The following is a 21,101-nucleotide window of genomic DNA, read 5'->3' as shown; positions in this document are numbered from 1 at the left end:
TTTGTGTGCGTCTGTGTGTTTGACAGGAGGTGGTGGCTTGACGTCAGTGTGCGTCATATTGCTTTCCTCTTTCATATCTTTCTCTCTTTTCTGTTGACCAGTGTACCTGCCAAGATTTCATTTCAACACAGCGCAGCTTAGTACAGCCTGAGCTGCAGCTACCACTCACATTTTAAAAAGGATCAAATCATATTTTCATTATTGCACTACTTATTTATTTATTATTATTTATAGAACCATGGCTTCATTTTTTCCTCCAGTAAGCAGCGTTGTATGGCCACCTTTATTGTTTTTATCTTAGATACAGTGACCTTTGACCCTTTCCTCTTCCCCTTGTGCTGTAATAGCAACAGTTAAAACATGAGACCTGGATGTAAAGGTATACTATGCAGGATTTTTTTTTCAAAAGTAAAGAAAAAGTATAGACTCAAACAAAAGTAATCTCTTGCATTTATCCCTTATTACCCACTAGAATCAGAATCAGAAATACTTTATTTATCCACGGAGGGAAATTTGGTAAATATTGTGTAGAAGTACAATGTCATAATGGGTAAAGGAAGTGACCTCTGCTGAAACCAGGGACACTTAGATCTTCAGTTTAACACTCTACCAACTGAGCTATTTCGGCTACTCCAGGAAGTGTCTGCTTGTTTTTTTGCTTTTCTTTTCATATTGCTATAATCATGAGATTTCTGGGTGCCTCTCTTGGGCACAAAGCTATGAAAACAGTGCTAAAAAAATGCAAATATAGCGAGTTGAAATTCCAGTCGGACAAATTAAATCTGGGTTTTGCTTTAATTTTCATTGAGCCGAGAAGGAGGGGTCAAGTTTAAATGTTATGTTTACAAACAGTAAGTGACTTTTCCTGCATAGTATGCCTTTAATGCTGTGTTATAGTATTTATTGCACCTAGTTCTTTTTCTCAACTTTAGCATTTAAAACTTCAGTTTCATTTTAAAATCTACAGTCGCTTAAGATATCAGTAAGTCACTGTTACTGCAGATCATCCTATTCATGCATCCATTTACTTTAGCATGCATATGGAGGAACAGGGCTGTCTACAGGGGATGATTCTACAGTAAAAGCAGCATTAACAAACATGCAGGTAGCAACTACTCTTCCTCGAGAATATCCATAGACCCAAAGATTCAAAACCCCCAAACCCCTAGCTTATTTTTAATTGGTGTATGCAGCTTTAGTGAGATGAACTATACATAAAAAAAGTGGCTAATATGGTCGCTAATGGTATGAAGTTGATTGCCACTACTAAATGCAACAGGCTAATGCTTTTTTAAAAGCTGGTAACATCAAGAGAAAATGTGGATAAGCAGACACTAAAATTGTGTCCATATAGCTACATAATGCAGTGAGAAGGATGTTTGGACAGATCGGACAGACTATGTAGGACACATGCATTTATGTAGAAATTATGTATTCACTGAATGTATGTTGTAGCCATTTACAGTATGTAAGATGACTTATATTGCTATCTTCAAATTACTTTTGGTAATTCTGACACTTTCATATAAAAATCAGGTAAGAAATTGTGTTATTTCAAGCACAGGTATTTTGAAAATTGCGCATTTCCCCTTTAAACCTTCTGAGAGGTCAGTGTATATAATAAGTAGTCCTTCAAGTTGAGAATTAATTTATGGCTTTTTCATAATTGTGTTCTCTGAATCTGGCGTAAAAATTGTGCTTTGTGTTGTGGCTTTTTGTTCTTAGCCGACGAAGGCTAGTGTGTCTGGTACTGTTGGCAGTAGGCGGCACCTTTATGGCAACATTGGGACAGTTCCCTGTGCAAACAACATTTTCAGTATGTGGGAACTGCCTCGTAATAAATAAATTATAAAAACTGTATTAATTGTTGGATCAAGTAAAAGGTCAAACTGGCTCAGATATTGTTTTAAGTTGGGCTCCATATTAAGAGATATTTTAGAGTCCAGATGGTTTAAATGATGAAAACTGTGACGAAAACCTCCAGAGTCCAGTGTAAGGCTGGATAAATCCAATACTGTGTTGTTTAGATTTGTCCAATCAAGTTTTTTCAGATCTGTCCCGATTTTAATGAACAGGTGTGAAGTCAGGCAAGGTGGGACAGAGTGTACCAGGGGGGACCTGAGTGTTACTGGTGGCTACATCACATTAGATGGCTCAGTCTCCTGTGAGAGTTGTGTCGGAGGGTGGAAGGAGTCTATGAGGGGGTGATTGTTTAGTAAGGAAAACCAGTGAGTGATAAAAAGGAAGAAGCTTCATCCTTCTTCCTCAGTGTCATTGTGCTAGCTCGTCACTGGCGGTTGCTCTGAACCTTCCTCCAAACTCTTCTCTCCATCCCGAGACTTTTTCCTCCTCTTGTTACCTAGAAACAGAGAAGAAATTCAGGTCGTTACTGGTGAAAGCACCTGCCTTAAACTGCAGCTGCATTCGTTTTAATCTCGCTTTGCTCATCTGTGTATTCACTTCACTGTCATTGTTTTTTTTAACTACCTCACATATGCCATTAAATAAAATAAGGAGCCATCGCCTCAGCTGAATAAAAGAAAGTTAATGAATCATATCTGAGCCAGCAGTTGCATCTGGAGAATCTGCTCTGCTGAAGAGGAGTAGGCTGCAGCGAGGGACACGACACAACACCTGTTGCTAAGATACACTCTGCACTGTTTCCCTTTGTCTGACAGAGACGTTTGGGAACATCTGACGGTGTGTGTCTGTCTGTGTGTGTGTGGGCGTGTGCTGACGTGTTGGTTTTCGTGACAAATGGCTCACTCACTTAGTTTACGCAACAGCTTCTTCCCGATGTTCTCCTCCGAGCTGGACAGAGACAGAGAGCTGATGAAGGGAGAGGTGGAGGGCTGAGACTCTGTAGGCACGTCTGAAAGAGAAAGTTTAAGAGAGTAAGATAGAGGAGGGGTAGATGGAGCGAAATGAGACCCAGACCTACAGTGATATGCACAAAATCTATAAGATCAATTTAGTTGATTTAAAGACATCATTATTAGGGAAGGTGATGTAGAGTAAAAAGAATGGGATTGCAAAAAGGAAACAACAACGATATCCTTACTGTTATGATAAAATCATTGAAATATGACGCTAAAATGTTATGTAACAGTGTTACTCATAAATTAAGCAATGTGACTCAGCAATGTTAATTACACAGCAATATATATTTCAAAATGTACACATTGTGTAATAGTGTGTAGAATTAAGGGATTACACTGTTTGATTTGATTTGTAAGAGAAAGAATGTGTTATTTCTTCTTTCAAACATTTTATAATTCTTTGATGTTATTTTATTGCACTGACTAAATATTTTAATGAAAAACACTGGCATGTCTGTTTACCCTTATTAACTGCCTTTTATATGTTTTGCAATTTAGACAAGCAATGTGAACTAATGGTCTCAGTCTATGTAGTATCTTGAGTACTTATTAATGAAGTTTTATGGAGTAAACAAACTTTTAAAAAAGGAAACTTTCTGTACATCATACATGCTTGTCGTACGGGTTGGTAAAAAATGCTACAACATAATATAATAATATAATAATAAGACTACATAATATTGCAATATTATATCGATACACGGATGCCAAGTATATATTTTTTCTTATGTAAATTATAAATAATTCAAATACGAATTAAACCTTTTGATACTAGAATAATGAAATCAGTTGTTTGCTCTTTTCAGTCCACTAGATGCTGCTGAGTTGAGAACTGAGAATATAATAATAAATTGGGGAGGCGTTGAAGGGGCTGCACAACTTTTTTGTACAAGTTCCAATGTTCAAAATACCTGCACAGCATTCCATACATGTTTGCAATGAGTTAAGTAGGTCACACAAACAGTTCAGTGGGTCAGGCGGGTGCCACACTTAGGACAGTTTTTCAAGGCAGTGTTTTATGTTTTTATGTTTTTATTTATGTTTTTATTAAAGGATCCCCATTAGCTTGTACCGTGGCAGTTCGCTAGTCTTCCTGGGGTCCACATTCCAACAAGTAATACTCAACAGTCCTACAACAACTTTAACAGTAAAAATACATTCCAAAATACATTAGAAAAGTGCAGCACAAAAGTTCATTACAAAATGCAGCACAAATTTAAAAGACAGTTTGTAGAATCAAACCATTGAATTATAGCCATTTGGATTAAATGTTTAGGAATAATTGGTCAAATGCATTTGATCAGAAAACAAATAAAATACAAAAAAAAACAAAAAAACAATACAGCTTTAACCAGTCTACTTGACAATCTCAGTTTGTTGCAATAAAACTGACTGAAGTAAAATTAAGTTAGATAAAGAAGAAGTTGATAAATTGTTCCTTTGCGGACATAATGTGCAGTTGAAAAAAGGTACTACATTGCAATATATTGCAATACGTGTTATTGCAATACTCATCATTTTGCTTAATTATTGAAATGTTGTATTGTGACTTTGTGAAGATTGTAATTTTGTGTGTTTTTTGTGATTCCCATGCACCCCTAGTGCAAAGGAACAAATTTGAGCTTTAAATGGGAGAAGAGGTTTCAATAGCCTGATTTCTTCAGCCAGTATGCATATAGCAGCACTCACCATTCTCTCCATAAATTTCTGGCCGGTCCTCATGGATGTAGGGAATCTCATCCATGCGGAGGAACACGGTATCATTTGGACTCCTCTGGCCGTCAGATTTACTGCCTGTGAAGAGAGAATTAGACCAATCAGCCTCAAAGAACTTCACAGCAGCTGATTTTCTCTCTCTGCCTGTAGAGGGAGGTAGATAATTTGCTATATATCAGTTGGTGGGCTTTTTAGGTTCCAGTAATAACTTAAATATGACAGTTGTGGGTTAAAAATATGAGACTTCAATTCCAATTAAAGATGAACTACAAGCAGTGGAGGAGATATAATTGGTAAAGTCTGTGGTGATGTGATTGAACATAAAAACCTGGCAGTATATAATTGGATGGTACTCTTTAGTGACAACCAACAGAACCATCTGTCCAGTCATTTATTTTTAATGACACAAACACACAAACTGGGTAGCGTGTTGAACAGAGTGTAAGACAGATGGTATGTGGGAAATCCTTTAAGCCGTGTAACCAGTACAGATTGATCAACACCACATTTGCACCAGTTTTGTGAGTGAGTCACACTGGCCCTTTAACATATACTAGGTGTCATTCTTCACTGATATTATAAATGTAAAGAAAAATCTTCAAACTTGCTAAATGGACGATACCCTGTGTAAAACATTTGTTAATCTCGGCTTGTATGAACATCTTTTGAGTATTTACAGAATTGTTTTTTATCATTGCAGCAATCAGTCATCAGATCATCAAGGTCCTGACCGGTCAGAGTATCAGATAGTAGTTATATTAAACATGTATTGCTCCTGTCAGGCAGCTTTTGAGCCCTGAGCCCACAAAGCACTCCAATCAGTGTGTTTGATCCTTTGAACTTCCTCTTTCTTCTACTTCAAAAGAAGTCTCTACCACTCCAATGAATCGTAAAATTCAAATTGGGCCTCATGGAGCGAGCTCGTCATTTACATTTCAGGGTTTTGGTGTTGCTTTTATGTGATGTGGGAGTGCAAAGTAAAACCCTGCGAGGGAACAGGGGAAATATTAAAATAAATAGATATATTTAAGAAGGAATGGAAGAAAGATATTATCACTGGGCCTCTCGGCTGATGTCAAGTACTAAGAGAGTGTTATCCTGGATGGAAATTTAATTTTAAACCGTTAATTTAATTACACCCAGCTCTTAAACTAACCCCCCATAGTAATGTCATCATAATTTGTATAGTCAACATGTTGTATCAAATCGTCTCCACACTTACGGACGATACGGTTTCTTTCATTGAGCTGGGAGGTGTTGCGAAGGCCACCGTGGGGATGGAGATGTGCAAGGCGTGCCAGCCCCAGTCGAGTGTGTGTGTGTGTGAGGGGCAGAGCGATGCTGTGTGAGCGGGCCTCCGGGACCACAGGCCTCCCTTTAGCATCAGGATCCAACGGGTCTGGCGTCTGAGGGGAGCTGTCCATCCTGTTGGCTGTTAGGGCATTCTGGTAGTGGTTCCTGGTGATCTGTGGGCACGCAGAGAGAACTATTAGGTCTGTGCGCGCCTTTATGCCTATCTCACCCCAGAGGAAACATGGACTGGTTTGGAGAGAAGTGGAGGAGAGGTGAAGCGAGAGGGCACATCCATCATTTGGGGCTAAAATATTCATAGTTGAAATGGAGCTCAATTACTCCCCGTGATTAAAGGAAAGAGGGTGTATGGAGGAGAGAGAGGGAGCGACAGGATGTCTGTGTTCAGTCAGAATCGGGGATTAGGACATATCAAAGGCAAACGCTGCAGCAGAGGAAGAGTTTGCATTTGCGGGAATTCTGAAGATTAAATGAAAGAAGCTTAAAAGTGCAGTCGCTCCCATTTTTCCTTCAGTGTGCAGGAAATTATACATTTAATTGAGATTATAATAACAGCAATTAATGTGATTCCATGTGTTTCTGTGTGTGTGTGTGTGTGTGTGTGTGTGTGTGTGTGTGCGTGTGCGTGTGTGTGTAGGCACTCATGCTTATAACCTTGATGATCTGCAGGTCTGTGAGCTGTCGGACTGAGTAGTCTGGTAGGTAGACCCCCCCTCCTGTAGTGAGCTGACCCACGCTGCCTCCACTCAGTAATGAATCTGATTGGTTCAGACCGCTGCCCCGGGAACTGTACCTCGGACCTGAACAGAGCAGAAGAGGAAAACATACTTTTAGTTGTGAAATTAATACATAAAGCCTCACTATTGAGTTTGAAAACTGTCAGAAAGTACAAAAAGAGTTAACGGACCCACATCTATCAGAATGCTCACTATACTGCTGTATCCACTTTGACTAGAATAACATACACTGTAGCTTTCTTTTTCAAATTTTCAGTAACCTAGGAAAAACAGTCTTATTGTGTTTCTGAGTTCAAAATCAAAATAAAGCAAGCCCCACAACTCTTCTCTGGTATATAATGATTCTTTGGACTTTAATTGTAACTAACTAGTCTTTCATCTTTTCAAAGGCTCATGAAGTTGCTCATGTATTTACTGAAAAAATACATACATTACTGTGCAAAAGTCTGAGGCAGGTGTGAAGAAATGCCTAGAAGAATTGATGCTGGTCAGACCAAATATTGATTTGATTTAGATTTTTCTTCTGTTCACTCACTTTGCATTTTGTTAATTGATAAAAAATAGTACTGTACACAGTACTGTATATATATTTTTTTGAAATAATCATTCAAAAATCGTATTTCTTGTAAACAGTTAATTATTACCATCTCCAAAAGTGATTATTTTCAGTTTGGCTAAAAAATACATTAATACATGTTATTGAATTCCTTAAAAGTCTCACATATATTATACATATATTCTATGAGTCTGGACCGCCATGAATGTAAAATACAACTTGACTGGTAAACAAGTCAGTAGTTAATTCATATAATGAGCATGAACATGTTTCAAAAACCAAAAAAAAACCCTCTGAGAAATGTGTTTATTTTGAAAAGAAAGTCACATTTTACACAAACAGTTAATTGACAGATTCACGTTTCACACCAGTATGTTCTTTTATTTTACATTCTGTATGGTACCATACTTTTACAGATGTATTAGTGTTTTACTTTCATTTAATTAAAGCTATAGGGGCACATTTTGGCAGCAACTACAGATCTCTAATGAGCATACATAAGAAGATTGATGATGTTAGACACAGGAGTACTCTAGAGTGCATTTGTTATGTAGGTCCTTTCCATTCGCCTATTTTCTGCATGGGTTTGGAGAGCAATGACTCAGAAAGAGGGCAAATAAAAAAGAAGCTTTTTGTCGTACTTCTGCAGCTTCTTAAGAGAAAACTCTACATTCTGAACTGTCCTAAGAAGGGATTTTCACATATTTAATGGGGTCTTCTGGACGGCTTTAAGCTCACCCTGAACTTCACACATGCAAAACATTCAAACAACCAACACAAGAAACAGAGAGAGAGACAGTAAGAGACAGGCTTTCTGCTTGTGCTGCAGTCTTAGCTGGATTTCATATAATCCTGTGCAGGTCATGTCCTTCCACTGGGAAATTCTCTGAAATCACTTCTTTTAATTACTTACTTCCCTCGGCTGCTGCTCTTGCAGACTGACGGTATACAGACGCTGGGTGGGATTTAGACAGCAAAAACATGCCCGCCACTGGCACTGCACTAGCTTTATGATTATTATTGCTGAACTGTCCTCACTGTCATCATCATCACCCTCACCCTCATTGTGATATCGATCTATATTGCTTCGTGTGTGCACTTACTTACCGATAGGCAGGGGCGAGATGAGTGCCGGCATGCCGTAATAGGAAAACGCTCCATTTTCAAAGCGGAGAGCCTCCTTCCCTATCTCCACCTCCACTCGTCCCTGCAATGTCAACACAGCCATTTACATGCATTAGCTCTATGCTAATGTGTGATATACACATTGGATTGATTCCTCATCTAATGGAGCCTCCCACAGAGTAAAACACTGTAATTATAACCATTTGAGTCTCTATTAAGTACTTTTGGGAGCTTTCACAGCCCAAAATTTAGTCCCTTTTAATCAAACTCTGGTGTGGTTAAATCCTTGTTACAGTTCATTTGGTCACTCTTGAGTGCTCCAATCGTACTCTGGTGTGGACCAACACGACCGGTCGAGACCACTTGTGAGAGGGGGTCTCTGTCCGTTTCCATACTCGCCCTAGTGTGGTTTCCTTGCCCTGTTAACATCCCACCCAATTATAGGAAATGAACCAAAATGCAACAGTTTATGGGAAACCTGTGCGGGCATTTTGTGAGGTATCCATAGAGTGACAGATGCAACATGACTGGAACAGGACTGATTTGGTAGTCTGATGTCTGCTTGACATCTGGGCAGTCGTTTGGTAGGAACACTAGAGCTGGATTAAGGCCAGTAGAATCAAAGGTACGCTGGATGCGTATGGCTCCATGTTGCTCTGTTAATTTCCAGATTTACATTTTCCACCAAAAACTTTCCAACCATTAAGAAATAACACTGCAAATATATATTTCCAGCTCTCTGCCTTCGTACACACCCCTCAAAAAACATTTTTTTAAATTTGTTTTTCTGTACTATAAAATTTTAATTGTTACATTTATGCACTATGAAAGCAAACCAGACTAGATACAAAACTAACCGGAATTATCATTCGTCATTATGAAAACACCCTTTGAGGGACTTGATTGACACATGTCTCTTTTTGTTACATCTTGTAGGTGAAGGTCAGATGCTGCTTTATTCATCCATCCATGATTATAACAACATCAAGCACAGTGATTATTGCTTGGTTTTCATCTAAAACATGCGTAGTTATTATTATGATTATTATTATTATTATTATTATTATTATTATTATTATTAGTAGTAGTAGTAGTAGTAGTAGTAGTAGTAGTAGTAGTAGTAGTAGTAGTAGTAGTAGTAGTGTTTGGATGTGTGATTTACCTGCAGAATGAGAACAAAGTAGTCCACAGGTTTGTTTCTCTGGAAGAGGTAGTGTTGAGGAGCGTGTTTGTTCTTGGGGTTAAACTTGAGTTCCTGCACAACGCTGGGATGTTTGATGAGTCGCAGCAAGATCTTCTCTGACAGATGACAAAGCCTAAAAGGCTCCACCTCTACAAGGTTAGATGCACACACACACATAGACACACACAAGAACACACCAAAGCAAGAGTCAAGGAAAGAACACCACGTTCCCTCTGACATTTTCTTCGTCCTTGATTCATCCTGCAATCCACTGTGTACAGCCACAGATACTCTGCATACAGTGCATGCACACATGCATAAACACACATAAGATGCTACCTGTTGCCAAGAAGCGGTGTGTTGCGAGCAGTAGCTGGGGTGAGATCTTCACCTTCAGCTCATTTTCTGCCAGTTTGAAGATTGAGAAATCCTGCTGTTTCCTCTCGTGGTTGGACACTCGCCTTTTGTTCCGATTATCAGCTGTGAACACACAATATTACAAATCCTATAAAGTACACAGTATTCAGTGCAGATTTCATATTTTATAGATGCTCTTTTAATAGCTGAGGGAGGGAAAGGCATATTCTTTCCTTTAATAGGTTTGTGATACTAGTTCTCAGTATTCTTGTTCTCACAAAGAGGAATAAGAAGCTACTTTGAGGTGTTCTTGATCTCCAGTTGACGCTAACAAACACAAAAGTATTAGTAAGTTTATCTACGGCTGCACATAGCGTGAGATTAACCACCTCTGATTGATAAATACACTTATCCTCTGCAGATGTGAGGAGCATTAAATGCATTACATCCCATTAAATACATCGGAGCTGCAGCGGGAACAGCTGGTGCTATAAATGCCTGAAGTCTGGAGAGATTAGCTCCCCTGCGCTATATATATATATATATATATACACACACACACGTAATTATGCACATGCAGACACAGAAAAAACTGTTTTATGAACACCCACGCGGGTGCACCAATGACTGCTTCACATACTCTGCATGTAATTAAAATTGTAGCACACTTCAAAATTTAATGTCCATGGCTTATGGGACTGCTTTGTGGAAGTTATTTTCCCCAATTATGGCCGGAAACTAGTAAAAGTCAGTGAGCTAAATGAAGCACAGACCAGATTAGATATGAAATGATGGGAGTTTGGCATTTGACTTCTTTTCTGTGGAAAGCCCTTTCCAGCCAATTAAAGATGAGCGGATTATGGTGATTATCTGTGAGACTGGGGCATTTATTCACATTATTCAATTATGCATCAGTAAGGAGCTGCGAACAACAGGGGAGAGAACGAGGGATCAATAGTTTAATGAGAAAGCAGCAGTAGGAGGGATGGTGTAAAGGAAATTCCAGCAATCTGTAATTGCTCAAATGCAGCTTGTAACAATCCTAGATATTACCATACACTGCAATTTATAATATTAAAAGCTTATTTCAGTTTAATCAAAACCCATGGTGAGCCTGTGAGTGAGTTTTTTTTCTGAAAAATCCAATCCAATCTCACAGATGCTGCAAATATGGGCACTGGCTTTAATATTTTTATTTTTATTTTTTATTATCAATAATTATTCCATGTTATGTTATGCATTCTGTGTATTCTATTTTCGTTTTATTCTTGTTTGTTTCTTTTATTTATTCATTTATTTATTTTCTTTTTTTTAATGTTATTTGAACTATTGTTATCAAGTGTGTGTGGGCATTCTATTCTTCTTTTTTTAAGGTTCATTCTTTCTCTGTTTTTGTCAAGTAATTGTAAAGCGTTTTGTGCTGCATTTCTTGTATGAAATGTGCTATATAATTGCAGTTTAATACTGTTATTATCAGTAATAGTATTTGTTGAATTGAGCTTTTCTCAGCGATGAACACAGTGCTGAAAAAACATTGTCAGCTGCTGTGACAAACTGAGAGAAAATCTATTCAGTGTGGGAGCTGGAATATAATTAAATTGATTCACAGCTAATGCAACAGCGACTTTGAAAACCACAGAGCTTTATAATCTGTGTGTTCATGCATCATACGTACTATACAGGTCCGTCTCATCCACAATCTCAGACTTGATGATCTCTTCAATGACGTCCTCCAGGGTGACGATGCCCATCACCTCGTAGAAGGGGTCTCCCTCACCTTCGCTGTTCACCCTCTGCACCACAGCCAGGTGGGATTTACCTGCATTCATCAGAAAAGAATGGGTGAGTCAAAATGTTTTCATAATGCGAGAATAAACTAAAAAATCTGCCCATGCAATGTGCTGAGAGGCAACGTCACTGGATAAAAATAACACGAGTCAACAGCCTCCAACTGGATCTGTGCAGTCAAGATGAAAATCAGCACTAATACACCAACTGGAGCTGAGAGGCCATAAACACAGGAGAGATCTATCTTAGAGCTTGAAATTATTCCAATGTCAGGACTGCCCTAGTGCGTGTGCATACGTGTGTGACTCAGACGAGAAGAAAGTGGGCATGGGGGGATTAGTCTGGAGACATTTTGACAGTTTGGAAGACTTGGGTCCTTACGTAAACACTGTGATTACGCAATCAGTCTGGGGATGCCTGCATCTGCTGACTAAACTGCCCATGCTGCTGCCACCTCTGTAAACACACATACATACACACTTTACACATCCATGAGCAGACCCAGTGCTCCCTCTCAGTAAGGGTTAGGCTGAACATGACAAGCCTGCCAGAAACAATGACACAGCTCGCCAACAGCATCTCCGGAGCGAGTCGATAAAGCAAATGTGACAAGAAGTTAAAGCTGCTGCTGCACACCAACATCACCAGGAGAGAGAGAGAAGAGCAGGACGAATTACCATGAACACAATAACAAACACAGATTTTTTTTTCATTTTCCACTCACCAAAAACTGGATATTTAAAAAAAATCTATTACCTATTTCTATTTCTCATCCTAGACATCACTGTCATGGTTCCTCTTATGTCGAATAAGTTATCTAACCAAAATTATGACGTCACTGGGACACAGATTCCAACAGTCTCCGACCTTACTTCGAACAAAATCAGTAGCTCATATGAGATGGGCCGATTTAGGGGATCACTGCCAGGGGATAAAATGGATCAAATGCTTTAATCCACTGCAACAAGACAAAAAAAATCCTGATTGACTGACAGGCAGCTATCTCCAAACATGAAACTCTATGTGACATCGGCCGAGATGATGAGGTTGTACTCTGTGCTCAGGTCAGCTTGTCTGAAAAGCTCAGGTGAGTCAGAGGTGGATTTGCCATCAGCTGCTGATGTGCCCGGGCACGGCATTACATCATTCATATGTTACATAATACTCTCGCAGTCACACACACACACACACACACACACACACACACTTTTACCAGACTCACGAACGCAGACACACATGCCCGGGGCAAAAACTGGGTCTGCCATGGATGTCCCTTTTGCAAATGTTTCTGCTCCGCCAGTTTCCCAGGCTCCTCCAGTCTATGTGTTGTGTTAGATCACAATGCATAATATGTTTACATATAACTGTGCATTATGTGTATATTTGCTCTGGGTTTTCTGTAAACATTGCAGCCATACAATAAGACAACAATGCATTGTTTGTATTTCTGCAGTTCTGCATTATTTTCCTCCTTGTTCCACACACATTCAAACACAACAACTTCTGCACACATTTAGCTTATAAAAACAGCTGCCTCCTGCACGCAGCTGATGATTTTTGTGTGTTAAGTACAAGTTTTGATTTATTTTGTGCATTGTTAAGTGTATTACATGGGTTTTTAGTAGAAGTAGTAGTTTTTAGTAGAAGTTAGCTTCCTAATACACTATTCACCTACACACTCACCTACACACACACCTCAACAAGCACTCAAAGTGCATGCAGTATCATTGTATGTGTTCAGTAAAGTGAAGTTAATATAGATGCATCTATAATGCATAATGCATGCTTTATCATAACATTTGATTGGGGGCTGGAAGTAAAGTGTAAAGCATAAAAATGCATTTAAGGGATTTATGCTGCATCATATGCCATTATTATGCAAAATGCAAAATGTTTTCATCAATACAGAGAATTATAAGTACATATTTTCACTCACTGTTTTTTTTTTTAAAAAAAGCTTGACAAAATGTATTTTTTCTTGTTGTTACTTCAAATATATCATATAGCTTTTATTATAAGTTTATAAGTTAAATTCCTACGACAGCCCATTTTACTTTTTCTCTTCATGACATATTAACATTTAGATAGTTTAGGTCTTGCATAATAATCAATTATGATGCAGCATTGATTCTTTTAAATGCATGAAAATGCATAACACTACTTAACACCACCAATGGAACAGTATGATAAAGCATGCATTATTATTGATGCATCAATATATACTTCAGTTTATTTAGCACATACAATGATAATTCTTGATAGTGTATGGACTCTTGTAGCACACTATGATTCCTTAGAGCTAATTGAACCTGTAATTTGTAACTAAGAACATCCATAACACACTTAACATACAATACAAGATCAGTTATTAAAATATAAAGTATATTGTTATTGATTATTCCATCCAGCTCTGTTTAAAGCAGAAAAATTAGCAGAGAAATGATCTGATCTAGCTACAAATTTAAAGTAATACAGTAATTATGATTGAATAGCATGATAATAGAACACTTTTACAGGTCATTCTGCATAATTTGAATACTTTAAAGGGACAGTTCAGCCCAAGATTAAAAAACCAACAACATTTTTCCTCTTCCCTGTAGTGCTCTTTATAATCCAGACTTTTTTGGTGTTAGTCGCAGAGTAATGGAGGTATCAGCTGTACAGTGTCTGCGTTCTCTCAAATTAATGGAACAAGGTGACACTGAACTTATGGTGCTTGACGAGTCAAAAAATACATCTGAAAAACTCAACAGCAATGTCTCTTTCCAGAAATCATGACCCGGTTACTCATGATAATCCACAGACTTTGTAGAGTGTTTTCATGTAGGAACTACTTTCTATCTGGTATAGTTTGTACATAAAACTGATCACAACAAGATCTGTGGATTATGGTGCGTGACTGGGTCATGATTACTGGAAAGAGACATTGCTGTTGAGTTTTTCAAATGTATTCATCATATTTGAGCAAAGGCAGATATCTCTTCAGCCAATATTTCCAACACTTGGCAACTCACAGCCAAAACAATAAAAGTTTCCAGCCATGAAAGCATAACTACAAAAAGTAAAGAGCACAGCTTGTGTGAAAGGCTAAAAAAAGATTTCTGTATGCATTTTCTTCTGTATTGAATGCCTGCAGTTCTCCCTTACATTTCTTTCATTACTGGTGACATTTCCATCCTTTTCTTCTAATAGACTTCACCCCAGCCCATCTCCCTTCTCAGTGAGACGTCCCCACAGCTCCCAGCCAGGCTTCCTGAACAGCAGGAGCTCATAATCCATGAGAGCAAAGAAGGAAGGAGGCGAGAGGGGGAAAGGGAAAGGTTGAAGCTGAATTTTTCATAGCTGCTCTGCAGGTTCGGATGCCAACGACCTGCAGAGTGAAAGAAGCTTCAAAGTCACCATGAGCTGACAATTAAGTGACAATCGGAAGGTGAAGCCTGCATGGTTTCACCTTTTCACCTAACCTTATCTATAAATAACACACAGTATGCAGACACGCAGGGTCAAGCGGAGACACATGGATCATTTCAGTCAGACCGAAGCTATCTGTCATAATCCTGAATAAAATAAAGCTGTAGACCCCTTGACCTGTAAGTGGCAATCTAATTTATGACCCTGCCAAAGTCGCCACAGTGTCCCCTTTCACATTAGGATGCCTCCAACCCACATCTACTGAGCTCTCTTAGTCAATGAAACAGATTTACATCTTAATCCCCCCAACATAAGCCAATGCCAATGAAATCCTTACATAACAGCCGTTCCAGGAGCCTCTCATATGTCTCCATTTTACCTAGTGACACCATCGAGGGAGCAGTTTGAGCTGTTCGCTGCAGGGCATCGATAAAGAATCATATTCAGTGTTATCATTGAGACTGAATGGGGTCCCTGGGGTAAGGCGACACACTTTTGCTCAGCTGCCATCAGTGCATGTGTATGACAGGCTGGAGTGCTGTTATACAGTGAATGCACTTATCAGCAAAGATGCTTATCACACAAAAGCAGTCAGAGAGAGATAGAGATGATTTTCATTGCCTCTACTGCTATTCCATTGAGGGCAAATGCCTGCACTCTTGCTAAATTGCTTTTTGAGATTACATTAAAGTGTAGATCTGATAACAGATACACATGGCATAGTATCAACAAAAGGGAAACAAGCAGGGGGTGGGGGCATGTTAAGTTCACAGTGATGTTTCATGGGAAAACAACTTTTACTGCACAAATTCTTAAGATAACCCTGTGTCGTCGTTGGTAGCCTCTAACTCCTGGCTGAACCAGACTCACTGTGTGACACTGTATCAGATTTCACATATGGCTCTCACTGCTCTGGGGATCAAAGGGCTTTACTGGCAGACCCACTGTGAGCCAATGGACTGATGTATATATGACTTCTGCTCTGAAAACTTAGGTTTTAAGTGCACAGTTACTTCAAAAGACATTTAACCTATCCTATGTGGCAGGAGGTAGCCTCTAGACTGTTCCAAAATATACATATGGCGCCTCAAACACAACACACTCCAAAAGACACACCTCCCTCCTGCAGAGTCTTCTAAGACCTGAGCTCTGATATTCATTTAAAGTGGGGTTACCTCTCTTAAATTCCTCCAGCATCACATCCAGCTTGGTGTCATTGAACACGCAGTGCATGGGATGCTTGTAAAACTGAGTGATTGTTTTCAGAGGAGTGCAATCGTCAGGATCCACGAAGGCCAGGTCTTTGACAAAGAGGATGTCCACAATGTTGGACCTCTCGTTCTCGTAGACCGGGATCCTGGTGAAACCGCTCTGCATCACGTCGGACATGGTGCAAAAGTCCAAGGTGGCGTCTGAGGACAACATGTAGCAATCTGACAGCGGGGTCAGCACGTCCTCTACGGTCTTGGTCCTCAGCTCCAGGGCTCCCTGGATGATGTTGAGCTCCTCTTTGACCAGGTCGTGGTATGGATCTGTGACGCGCAGCATGGCCACCAACTTCTCCCTGGTGTAAAAGCTGCTGATCTCCTGGTGCAGCAGGATGTCCAGGATCTTGGAGACTGGGTAGGCAATGGGGAAGAACACCAGCATCAGCAGGCGGGTCGCACAGAGGGTCTTGGAGGCGATGGCGAGACTGTGCCTGGAGGCCACAGAGTGAGGTAAAATCTCGCCAATGAAGAATATCCCCAAAGTACACGAGGCAGTGGAGAGAGCAGTCATTCCTAAAATCTGGCACATCCATACCACGAAGCATGTATTTGTGAGCACGTTGCCCAGCACCACAGTGCAGAGGATGTAGTTTCCATGTTTACGCACTGACTCTATTTTCCGTGCGTATTTCTGCTCCTTCTCAGTGCCACTGTTCTGCAGGACCCGCAGCTCCACGGGGTCCAGGGCCAGCATGCTGATGTTCAGACCGCTGCAGAGCGCAGACAGCCCCAACAACAGCACCGAGACTCCCGCCTGCAGCCAAACATCTGCCTCTGGGGGTCTCTCCACCACCGCCAGCCAGAAGTCTTTGGTGCTGAAATGCTCCCATTTCACTCCATCAAACGCGCACATGGAGTAGTATTTGATCATCTCCCCTCTGCGCAGGTCTTTAGCGAGCAGCTCCACCAAAACTGAGTTGTGACTTGAGGTGGATCTGAAGGAGCCCAGCAGCTCGATGTCTGAGCTGCGGGCATTCTCCTCTTCACACGGACTCCCCGTACTCCGGAGTCGCCTCTCCGTGTCCCCGCGTTCCCCGCTGTCCTCACCTGGTTCCTCTACGAACGCGATCCACGGAGCCGCGAGAGCCGCATCAGTTCTGCCGCTGATGTTCAGGCTGTTGGGATGCTCCGCCGCCGGAGATGCGGAGTAGTAAACCCTCAGCATGAAGCGGGTCCCCTCGATCGCCCTCAGTATCCCATCCTGCACGGACAGATCCCCGCTCTGGGTGTCCTCTGGCCGGACACCGAGCAGCGCTGCTGTCGGGGCCGGCAGAGAGGAGATGGTAACGGTAAGGAAGAGGAGAGAGAGCCGGCGCGGATGCAGGATGCAGCAGAGAGCATCCGCAGCATCCGCAGCCATCATGCTGAATGAACTACTGAAGGACATGGGAGAACTGGGTCACGTGGTCTGCGGATGGGATAGATGGAGCAGCTGGGTGGCCATATCCATGCAGAAAAGGATGGGTACGGTCCACAGAAAGAGAGAGAGAGAGAGAGAGAGAGAGAGAGAGAGAGAGAGAGAGAGAGAGAGAGAGAAAGAGAGAGAGGAGGGGGGCACCAGAATCCTTAAATATAAATGACAAACCATAACGTAGGCCCGTCTTATTTGCTTTCTCCCTCTTTCTAAAAATAGAAGGCAGGAAATGCCCAGCCATGAATGATTAATGCGATACACACGGGACCAAACAACACTTGCAACTATAGAAACCCCTTAATAGGCTCAATATTACAGATATTACACAAATGTGTGTTTATATTCATTAGGATCCCCACTGGGTGATTTCAATACAGCAGCTAATCTTCCTGGAGTCCACACATAAACATCTACACGATAACAACAAGACATTAACACAAGAAAAAACAAGACACACGATGGAAGCACAACGATCCAGGTTATACAGTACACAAATTACACGTCTGCATTAATATTCATGTATCACCATTTTTGCTGAGTGATCAACTCCAACAACAGAACATACATAAACATTAAGTACAGAGATATTTTGGGGTCACTAGTTCAGTAATGCACATTAATCTAAAAGACATCTAAATATAAGCTCAAAGCAAAAATGCAATGAGGAAAAAAATACATATTTTATTTTAATATTATTTTTTATAACATATATTTTTAAATATATTTTTAATTCAAGTTTTTATTTGCTATATTAGTTTTTGAAGTCTCATATATAAAAATGCCATTTTTGCTGTTTGTGTGTCTCCACTAGATGGCAGTATTATCACCTGTTTCAGTGCAACCAGTTCTGAAAAAGTCCTCCACTGTACATGAAGCCTTGGGCTTTAGACCTAATACACGGGATAATGTTTGTGGATTTAGTTCTTTGTCATAAAATTACATATTTGTTTTCAGATTTTTTTCAGAATAACAAAAATAATAATTGTTGTAATCCCTCACCACATTTCCTAAGGAAATATTTTGTTCAAGCAGTTTAAAAATCACATAAAACTTTTATATCCCATGAAATGTATTATACATAAAGACCGGCCTATTAATATGACTAACATAGATGATGTAGAAAGAAGATGAAATATGAATTCAGATTTAGGCAGATGGGTTACCATTATCATTATTTATGGATCACCAATCGGCTGCTTGAAGCCCTTAGATAGTGCGATGACCAAAGCATGTCGGATTTACGAGGTAGGAAACTCAAGGTGTGAACTGACTCCTGCCAAGTCTTAAACACCTCCACGGTCTCTGCTCTCCGTCAGCCACACATCCAGCAGAACATTTACATAAAAAGAGTTTAAACACAAGAAAAAAAACAATCGTGCCTGCACCTTCTTTTCGGAAAGTAAAAAAAGAAAAGAAAAGAAAGAGAAAATACAATTTTACTTTCACAGATTACTTCCTTTCGGTAAATGCGTTTTCCTTTCAAAAAAAGTTTAAAGGTACAATCAGAAATACATTTCTTTCTTTAAAAAAAAAACTTTCAAAATAAAAGCTGCACTTTCCCTCGTATTTAACGTTATTTATGGCGATATATAAACTGTCGAAGGAAAATATTACATGCAAGTGGTAATGATAATAACATAAACGCACAGGCCACAAAAAACTTTCACTTAAATTCTCAACGAAAATCACTCATAATACTCCACACAATAGTTCTATGTGTTCGACTAAACTGTATACACTTATTATAATTCATAATCTTTTATTAACAGCTGATCAGTATATGTGAGGTAAATACACGATAAAACCGTCATAACCTGCTCTTATTACAGTTTCCACATTCTGTAATATTATGACTTAAAATATCAGTCCGGTCAAATTTCAGAATAAATACTAAATGCATTTAACACTGACAACAAATGTGTTTTGCAAAAAACGTTTTGACGTTCATATAGGCCTACAATAGATGCAGATGAGCACAATAGCTGCACAATATATCGAGCATTTTTTTTGTATATTAGTGCTCAAAGTCGACCTCCAAAACCTCTGAATTTATGGAGCATAATTGTGCTTGTTCGAGGTTTATTATGACAATTGATGTTTTTCCTCTAAACAAGCTTTTTTATTCAAAACAGGCTTTTGGAAAATAGTGTTGCCTAAACAGGCTATTGCCTAAAGTTAAATGTTTAAAATCTTATTTTCTCTTTTTTTGTGTGTGTAATACAATAAAATATTCTGGGCTAAGTGTGTGTGCAGAGTCATGTTGCTGCTTTTATTGAGTTCAAATTACCACAGATCTGTCCAAAAAAAACCGATTTAAAGCCTTCATTTCAACCGTTCATCCAACTTTCGATTACTAACAGAAGTCATCCTTATGAAACTGCTGCAACATTCACAGCAAAAACAATGCGGAAATTAGTCGATAGCAATGCCCTGTAACACACTAGAACACCATCATCATACACCCATACATGTAATTTCCTTGTAAATATTACACAACTTAATTTGGGTAACTTTTTTTCCCTCTTCCTACAAAAACATCCCCAAAACTCTCAGTGCCACTCCATATTAATATTTAAGACCTATTTCGAGAACTCGTAGCCAGTGAAAATATATAAAAGTTAAATACCTGTCTATTGAAAACAAAAAAGTGTGTTTTATAGAAACCACATTTTAACTATAAAGCTGTAGCTGAGCCAAAGTTACACCATAAAGCAGCAACACTGTTGGTTTTGTGCTGATCTGCAGGATGGATCTCAGCTCATCGGGTGGATAAAGAAGACTGTTGTACATGGCGGTTTTTTCATCTTTGCCTCAAATGTTTCTTGGACTCAGGAGTGCACATCTGCCGTTTCACATTTAGTTAAAGAATTAACAGGATTGTTTTTACAGATGCGGCATTACATAACGCATCCTGCTGGGTTCTTTTAATGTGTTTAATGGGAACGTTCGTGCGTAAAACCCGAAACGTTAAACACCTTGGATAATTTCGCGGTTTATTGTATTCGTGAGTAGGTGTTGTAGGCCAGGATGAAAAGATTACACCGGGCTTCACGGGGTTCATTTTTCTCTCATGTAGTTTGCTGCTCATCTGTTACACAGCAGTGACCTTAAACGACCACCTTACGCTCCACTGATCGCTGGAGACCTGGAGAAATCACAATAGACTCGACTTTTGTTTGGTGTTTCTTCCTGCTCACCACAGTGCAGTACAACATCTGGATCCGTCATATAAAGAGTTTATAGGTGAGTTTCCATATGTAGAAACCAAAACCCCAAATTAGTTTTGAGTGTTTTTTGGCCAAACTGGTCATATTGCCATCTCCAAAAGGCATTGATCTAAAAAAGAAATGCGATCA

The 21,101-nt window shown here is 39.6% G+C and overlaps 1 protein-coding gene across 1 annotated transcript; it reads right to left on the bottom strand.

Annotated features, from left to right (window-relative positions):
* Positions 1 to 767: 767 nt before the first annotated feature.
* LOC131993853 (metal transporter CNNM1) lies at positions 768 to 17,718 on the bottom strand. Its single transcript, XM_059359910.1, has 10 exons — positions 16,239 to 17,718; positions 11,540 to 11,683; positions 9,847 to 9,987; positions 9,487 to 9,656; positions 8,307 to 8,406; positions 6,561 to 6,706; positions 5,818 to 6,061; positions 4,569 to 4,673; positions 2,771 to 2,872; positions 768 to 2,359 (listed from the first exon to the last, which is right to left on the bottom strand). The coding sequence occupies exons 1-10, from the start codon at positions 17,716 to 17,718 to the stop codon at positions 2,280 to 2,282; spliced, it is 2,712 nt and encodes a 903-aa protein (XP_059215893.1). The 3' UTR covers positions 768 to 2,279.
* Positions 17,719 to 21,101: the final 3,383 nt, after the last annotated feature.

The sequence above is a fragment of the Centropristis striata genome, chromosome 20 (assembly GCF_030273125.1).
Source record: "Centropristis striata isolate RG_2023a ecotype Rhode Island chromosome 20, C.striata_1.0, whole genome shotgun sequence".
In the NCBI taxonomy this organism is placed as follows: domain Eukaryota; kingdom Metazoa; phylum Chordata; class Actinopteri; order Perciformes; family Serranidae; genus Centropristis; species Centropristis striata.
This window is presented reverse-complemented; position numbering and strand designations above follow the sequence as displayed.

Excerpts from the sequence above, each read along its gene's own strand:
- LOC131993853 (XM_059359910.1), bottom strand. The coding sequence starts at position 17,718 with ATGTCCTTCAGTAGTTCATTCAGCATGATGGCTGCGGATGCTGCGGAT. Across the intron at positions 9,657-9,846 it reads ACACCGCTTCTTGGCAACAG|AGGTGGAGCCTTTTAGGCTT; the intron begins GTAGCATCTTAT and ends CTAACCTTGTAG. Across the intron at positions 6,707-8,306 it reads CATCTCGCCCCTGCCTATCG|GTCCGAGGTACAGTTCCCGG; the intron begins GTAAGTAAGTGC and ends TGCTCTGTTCAG.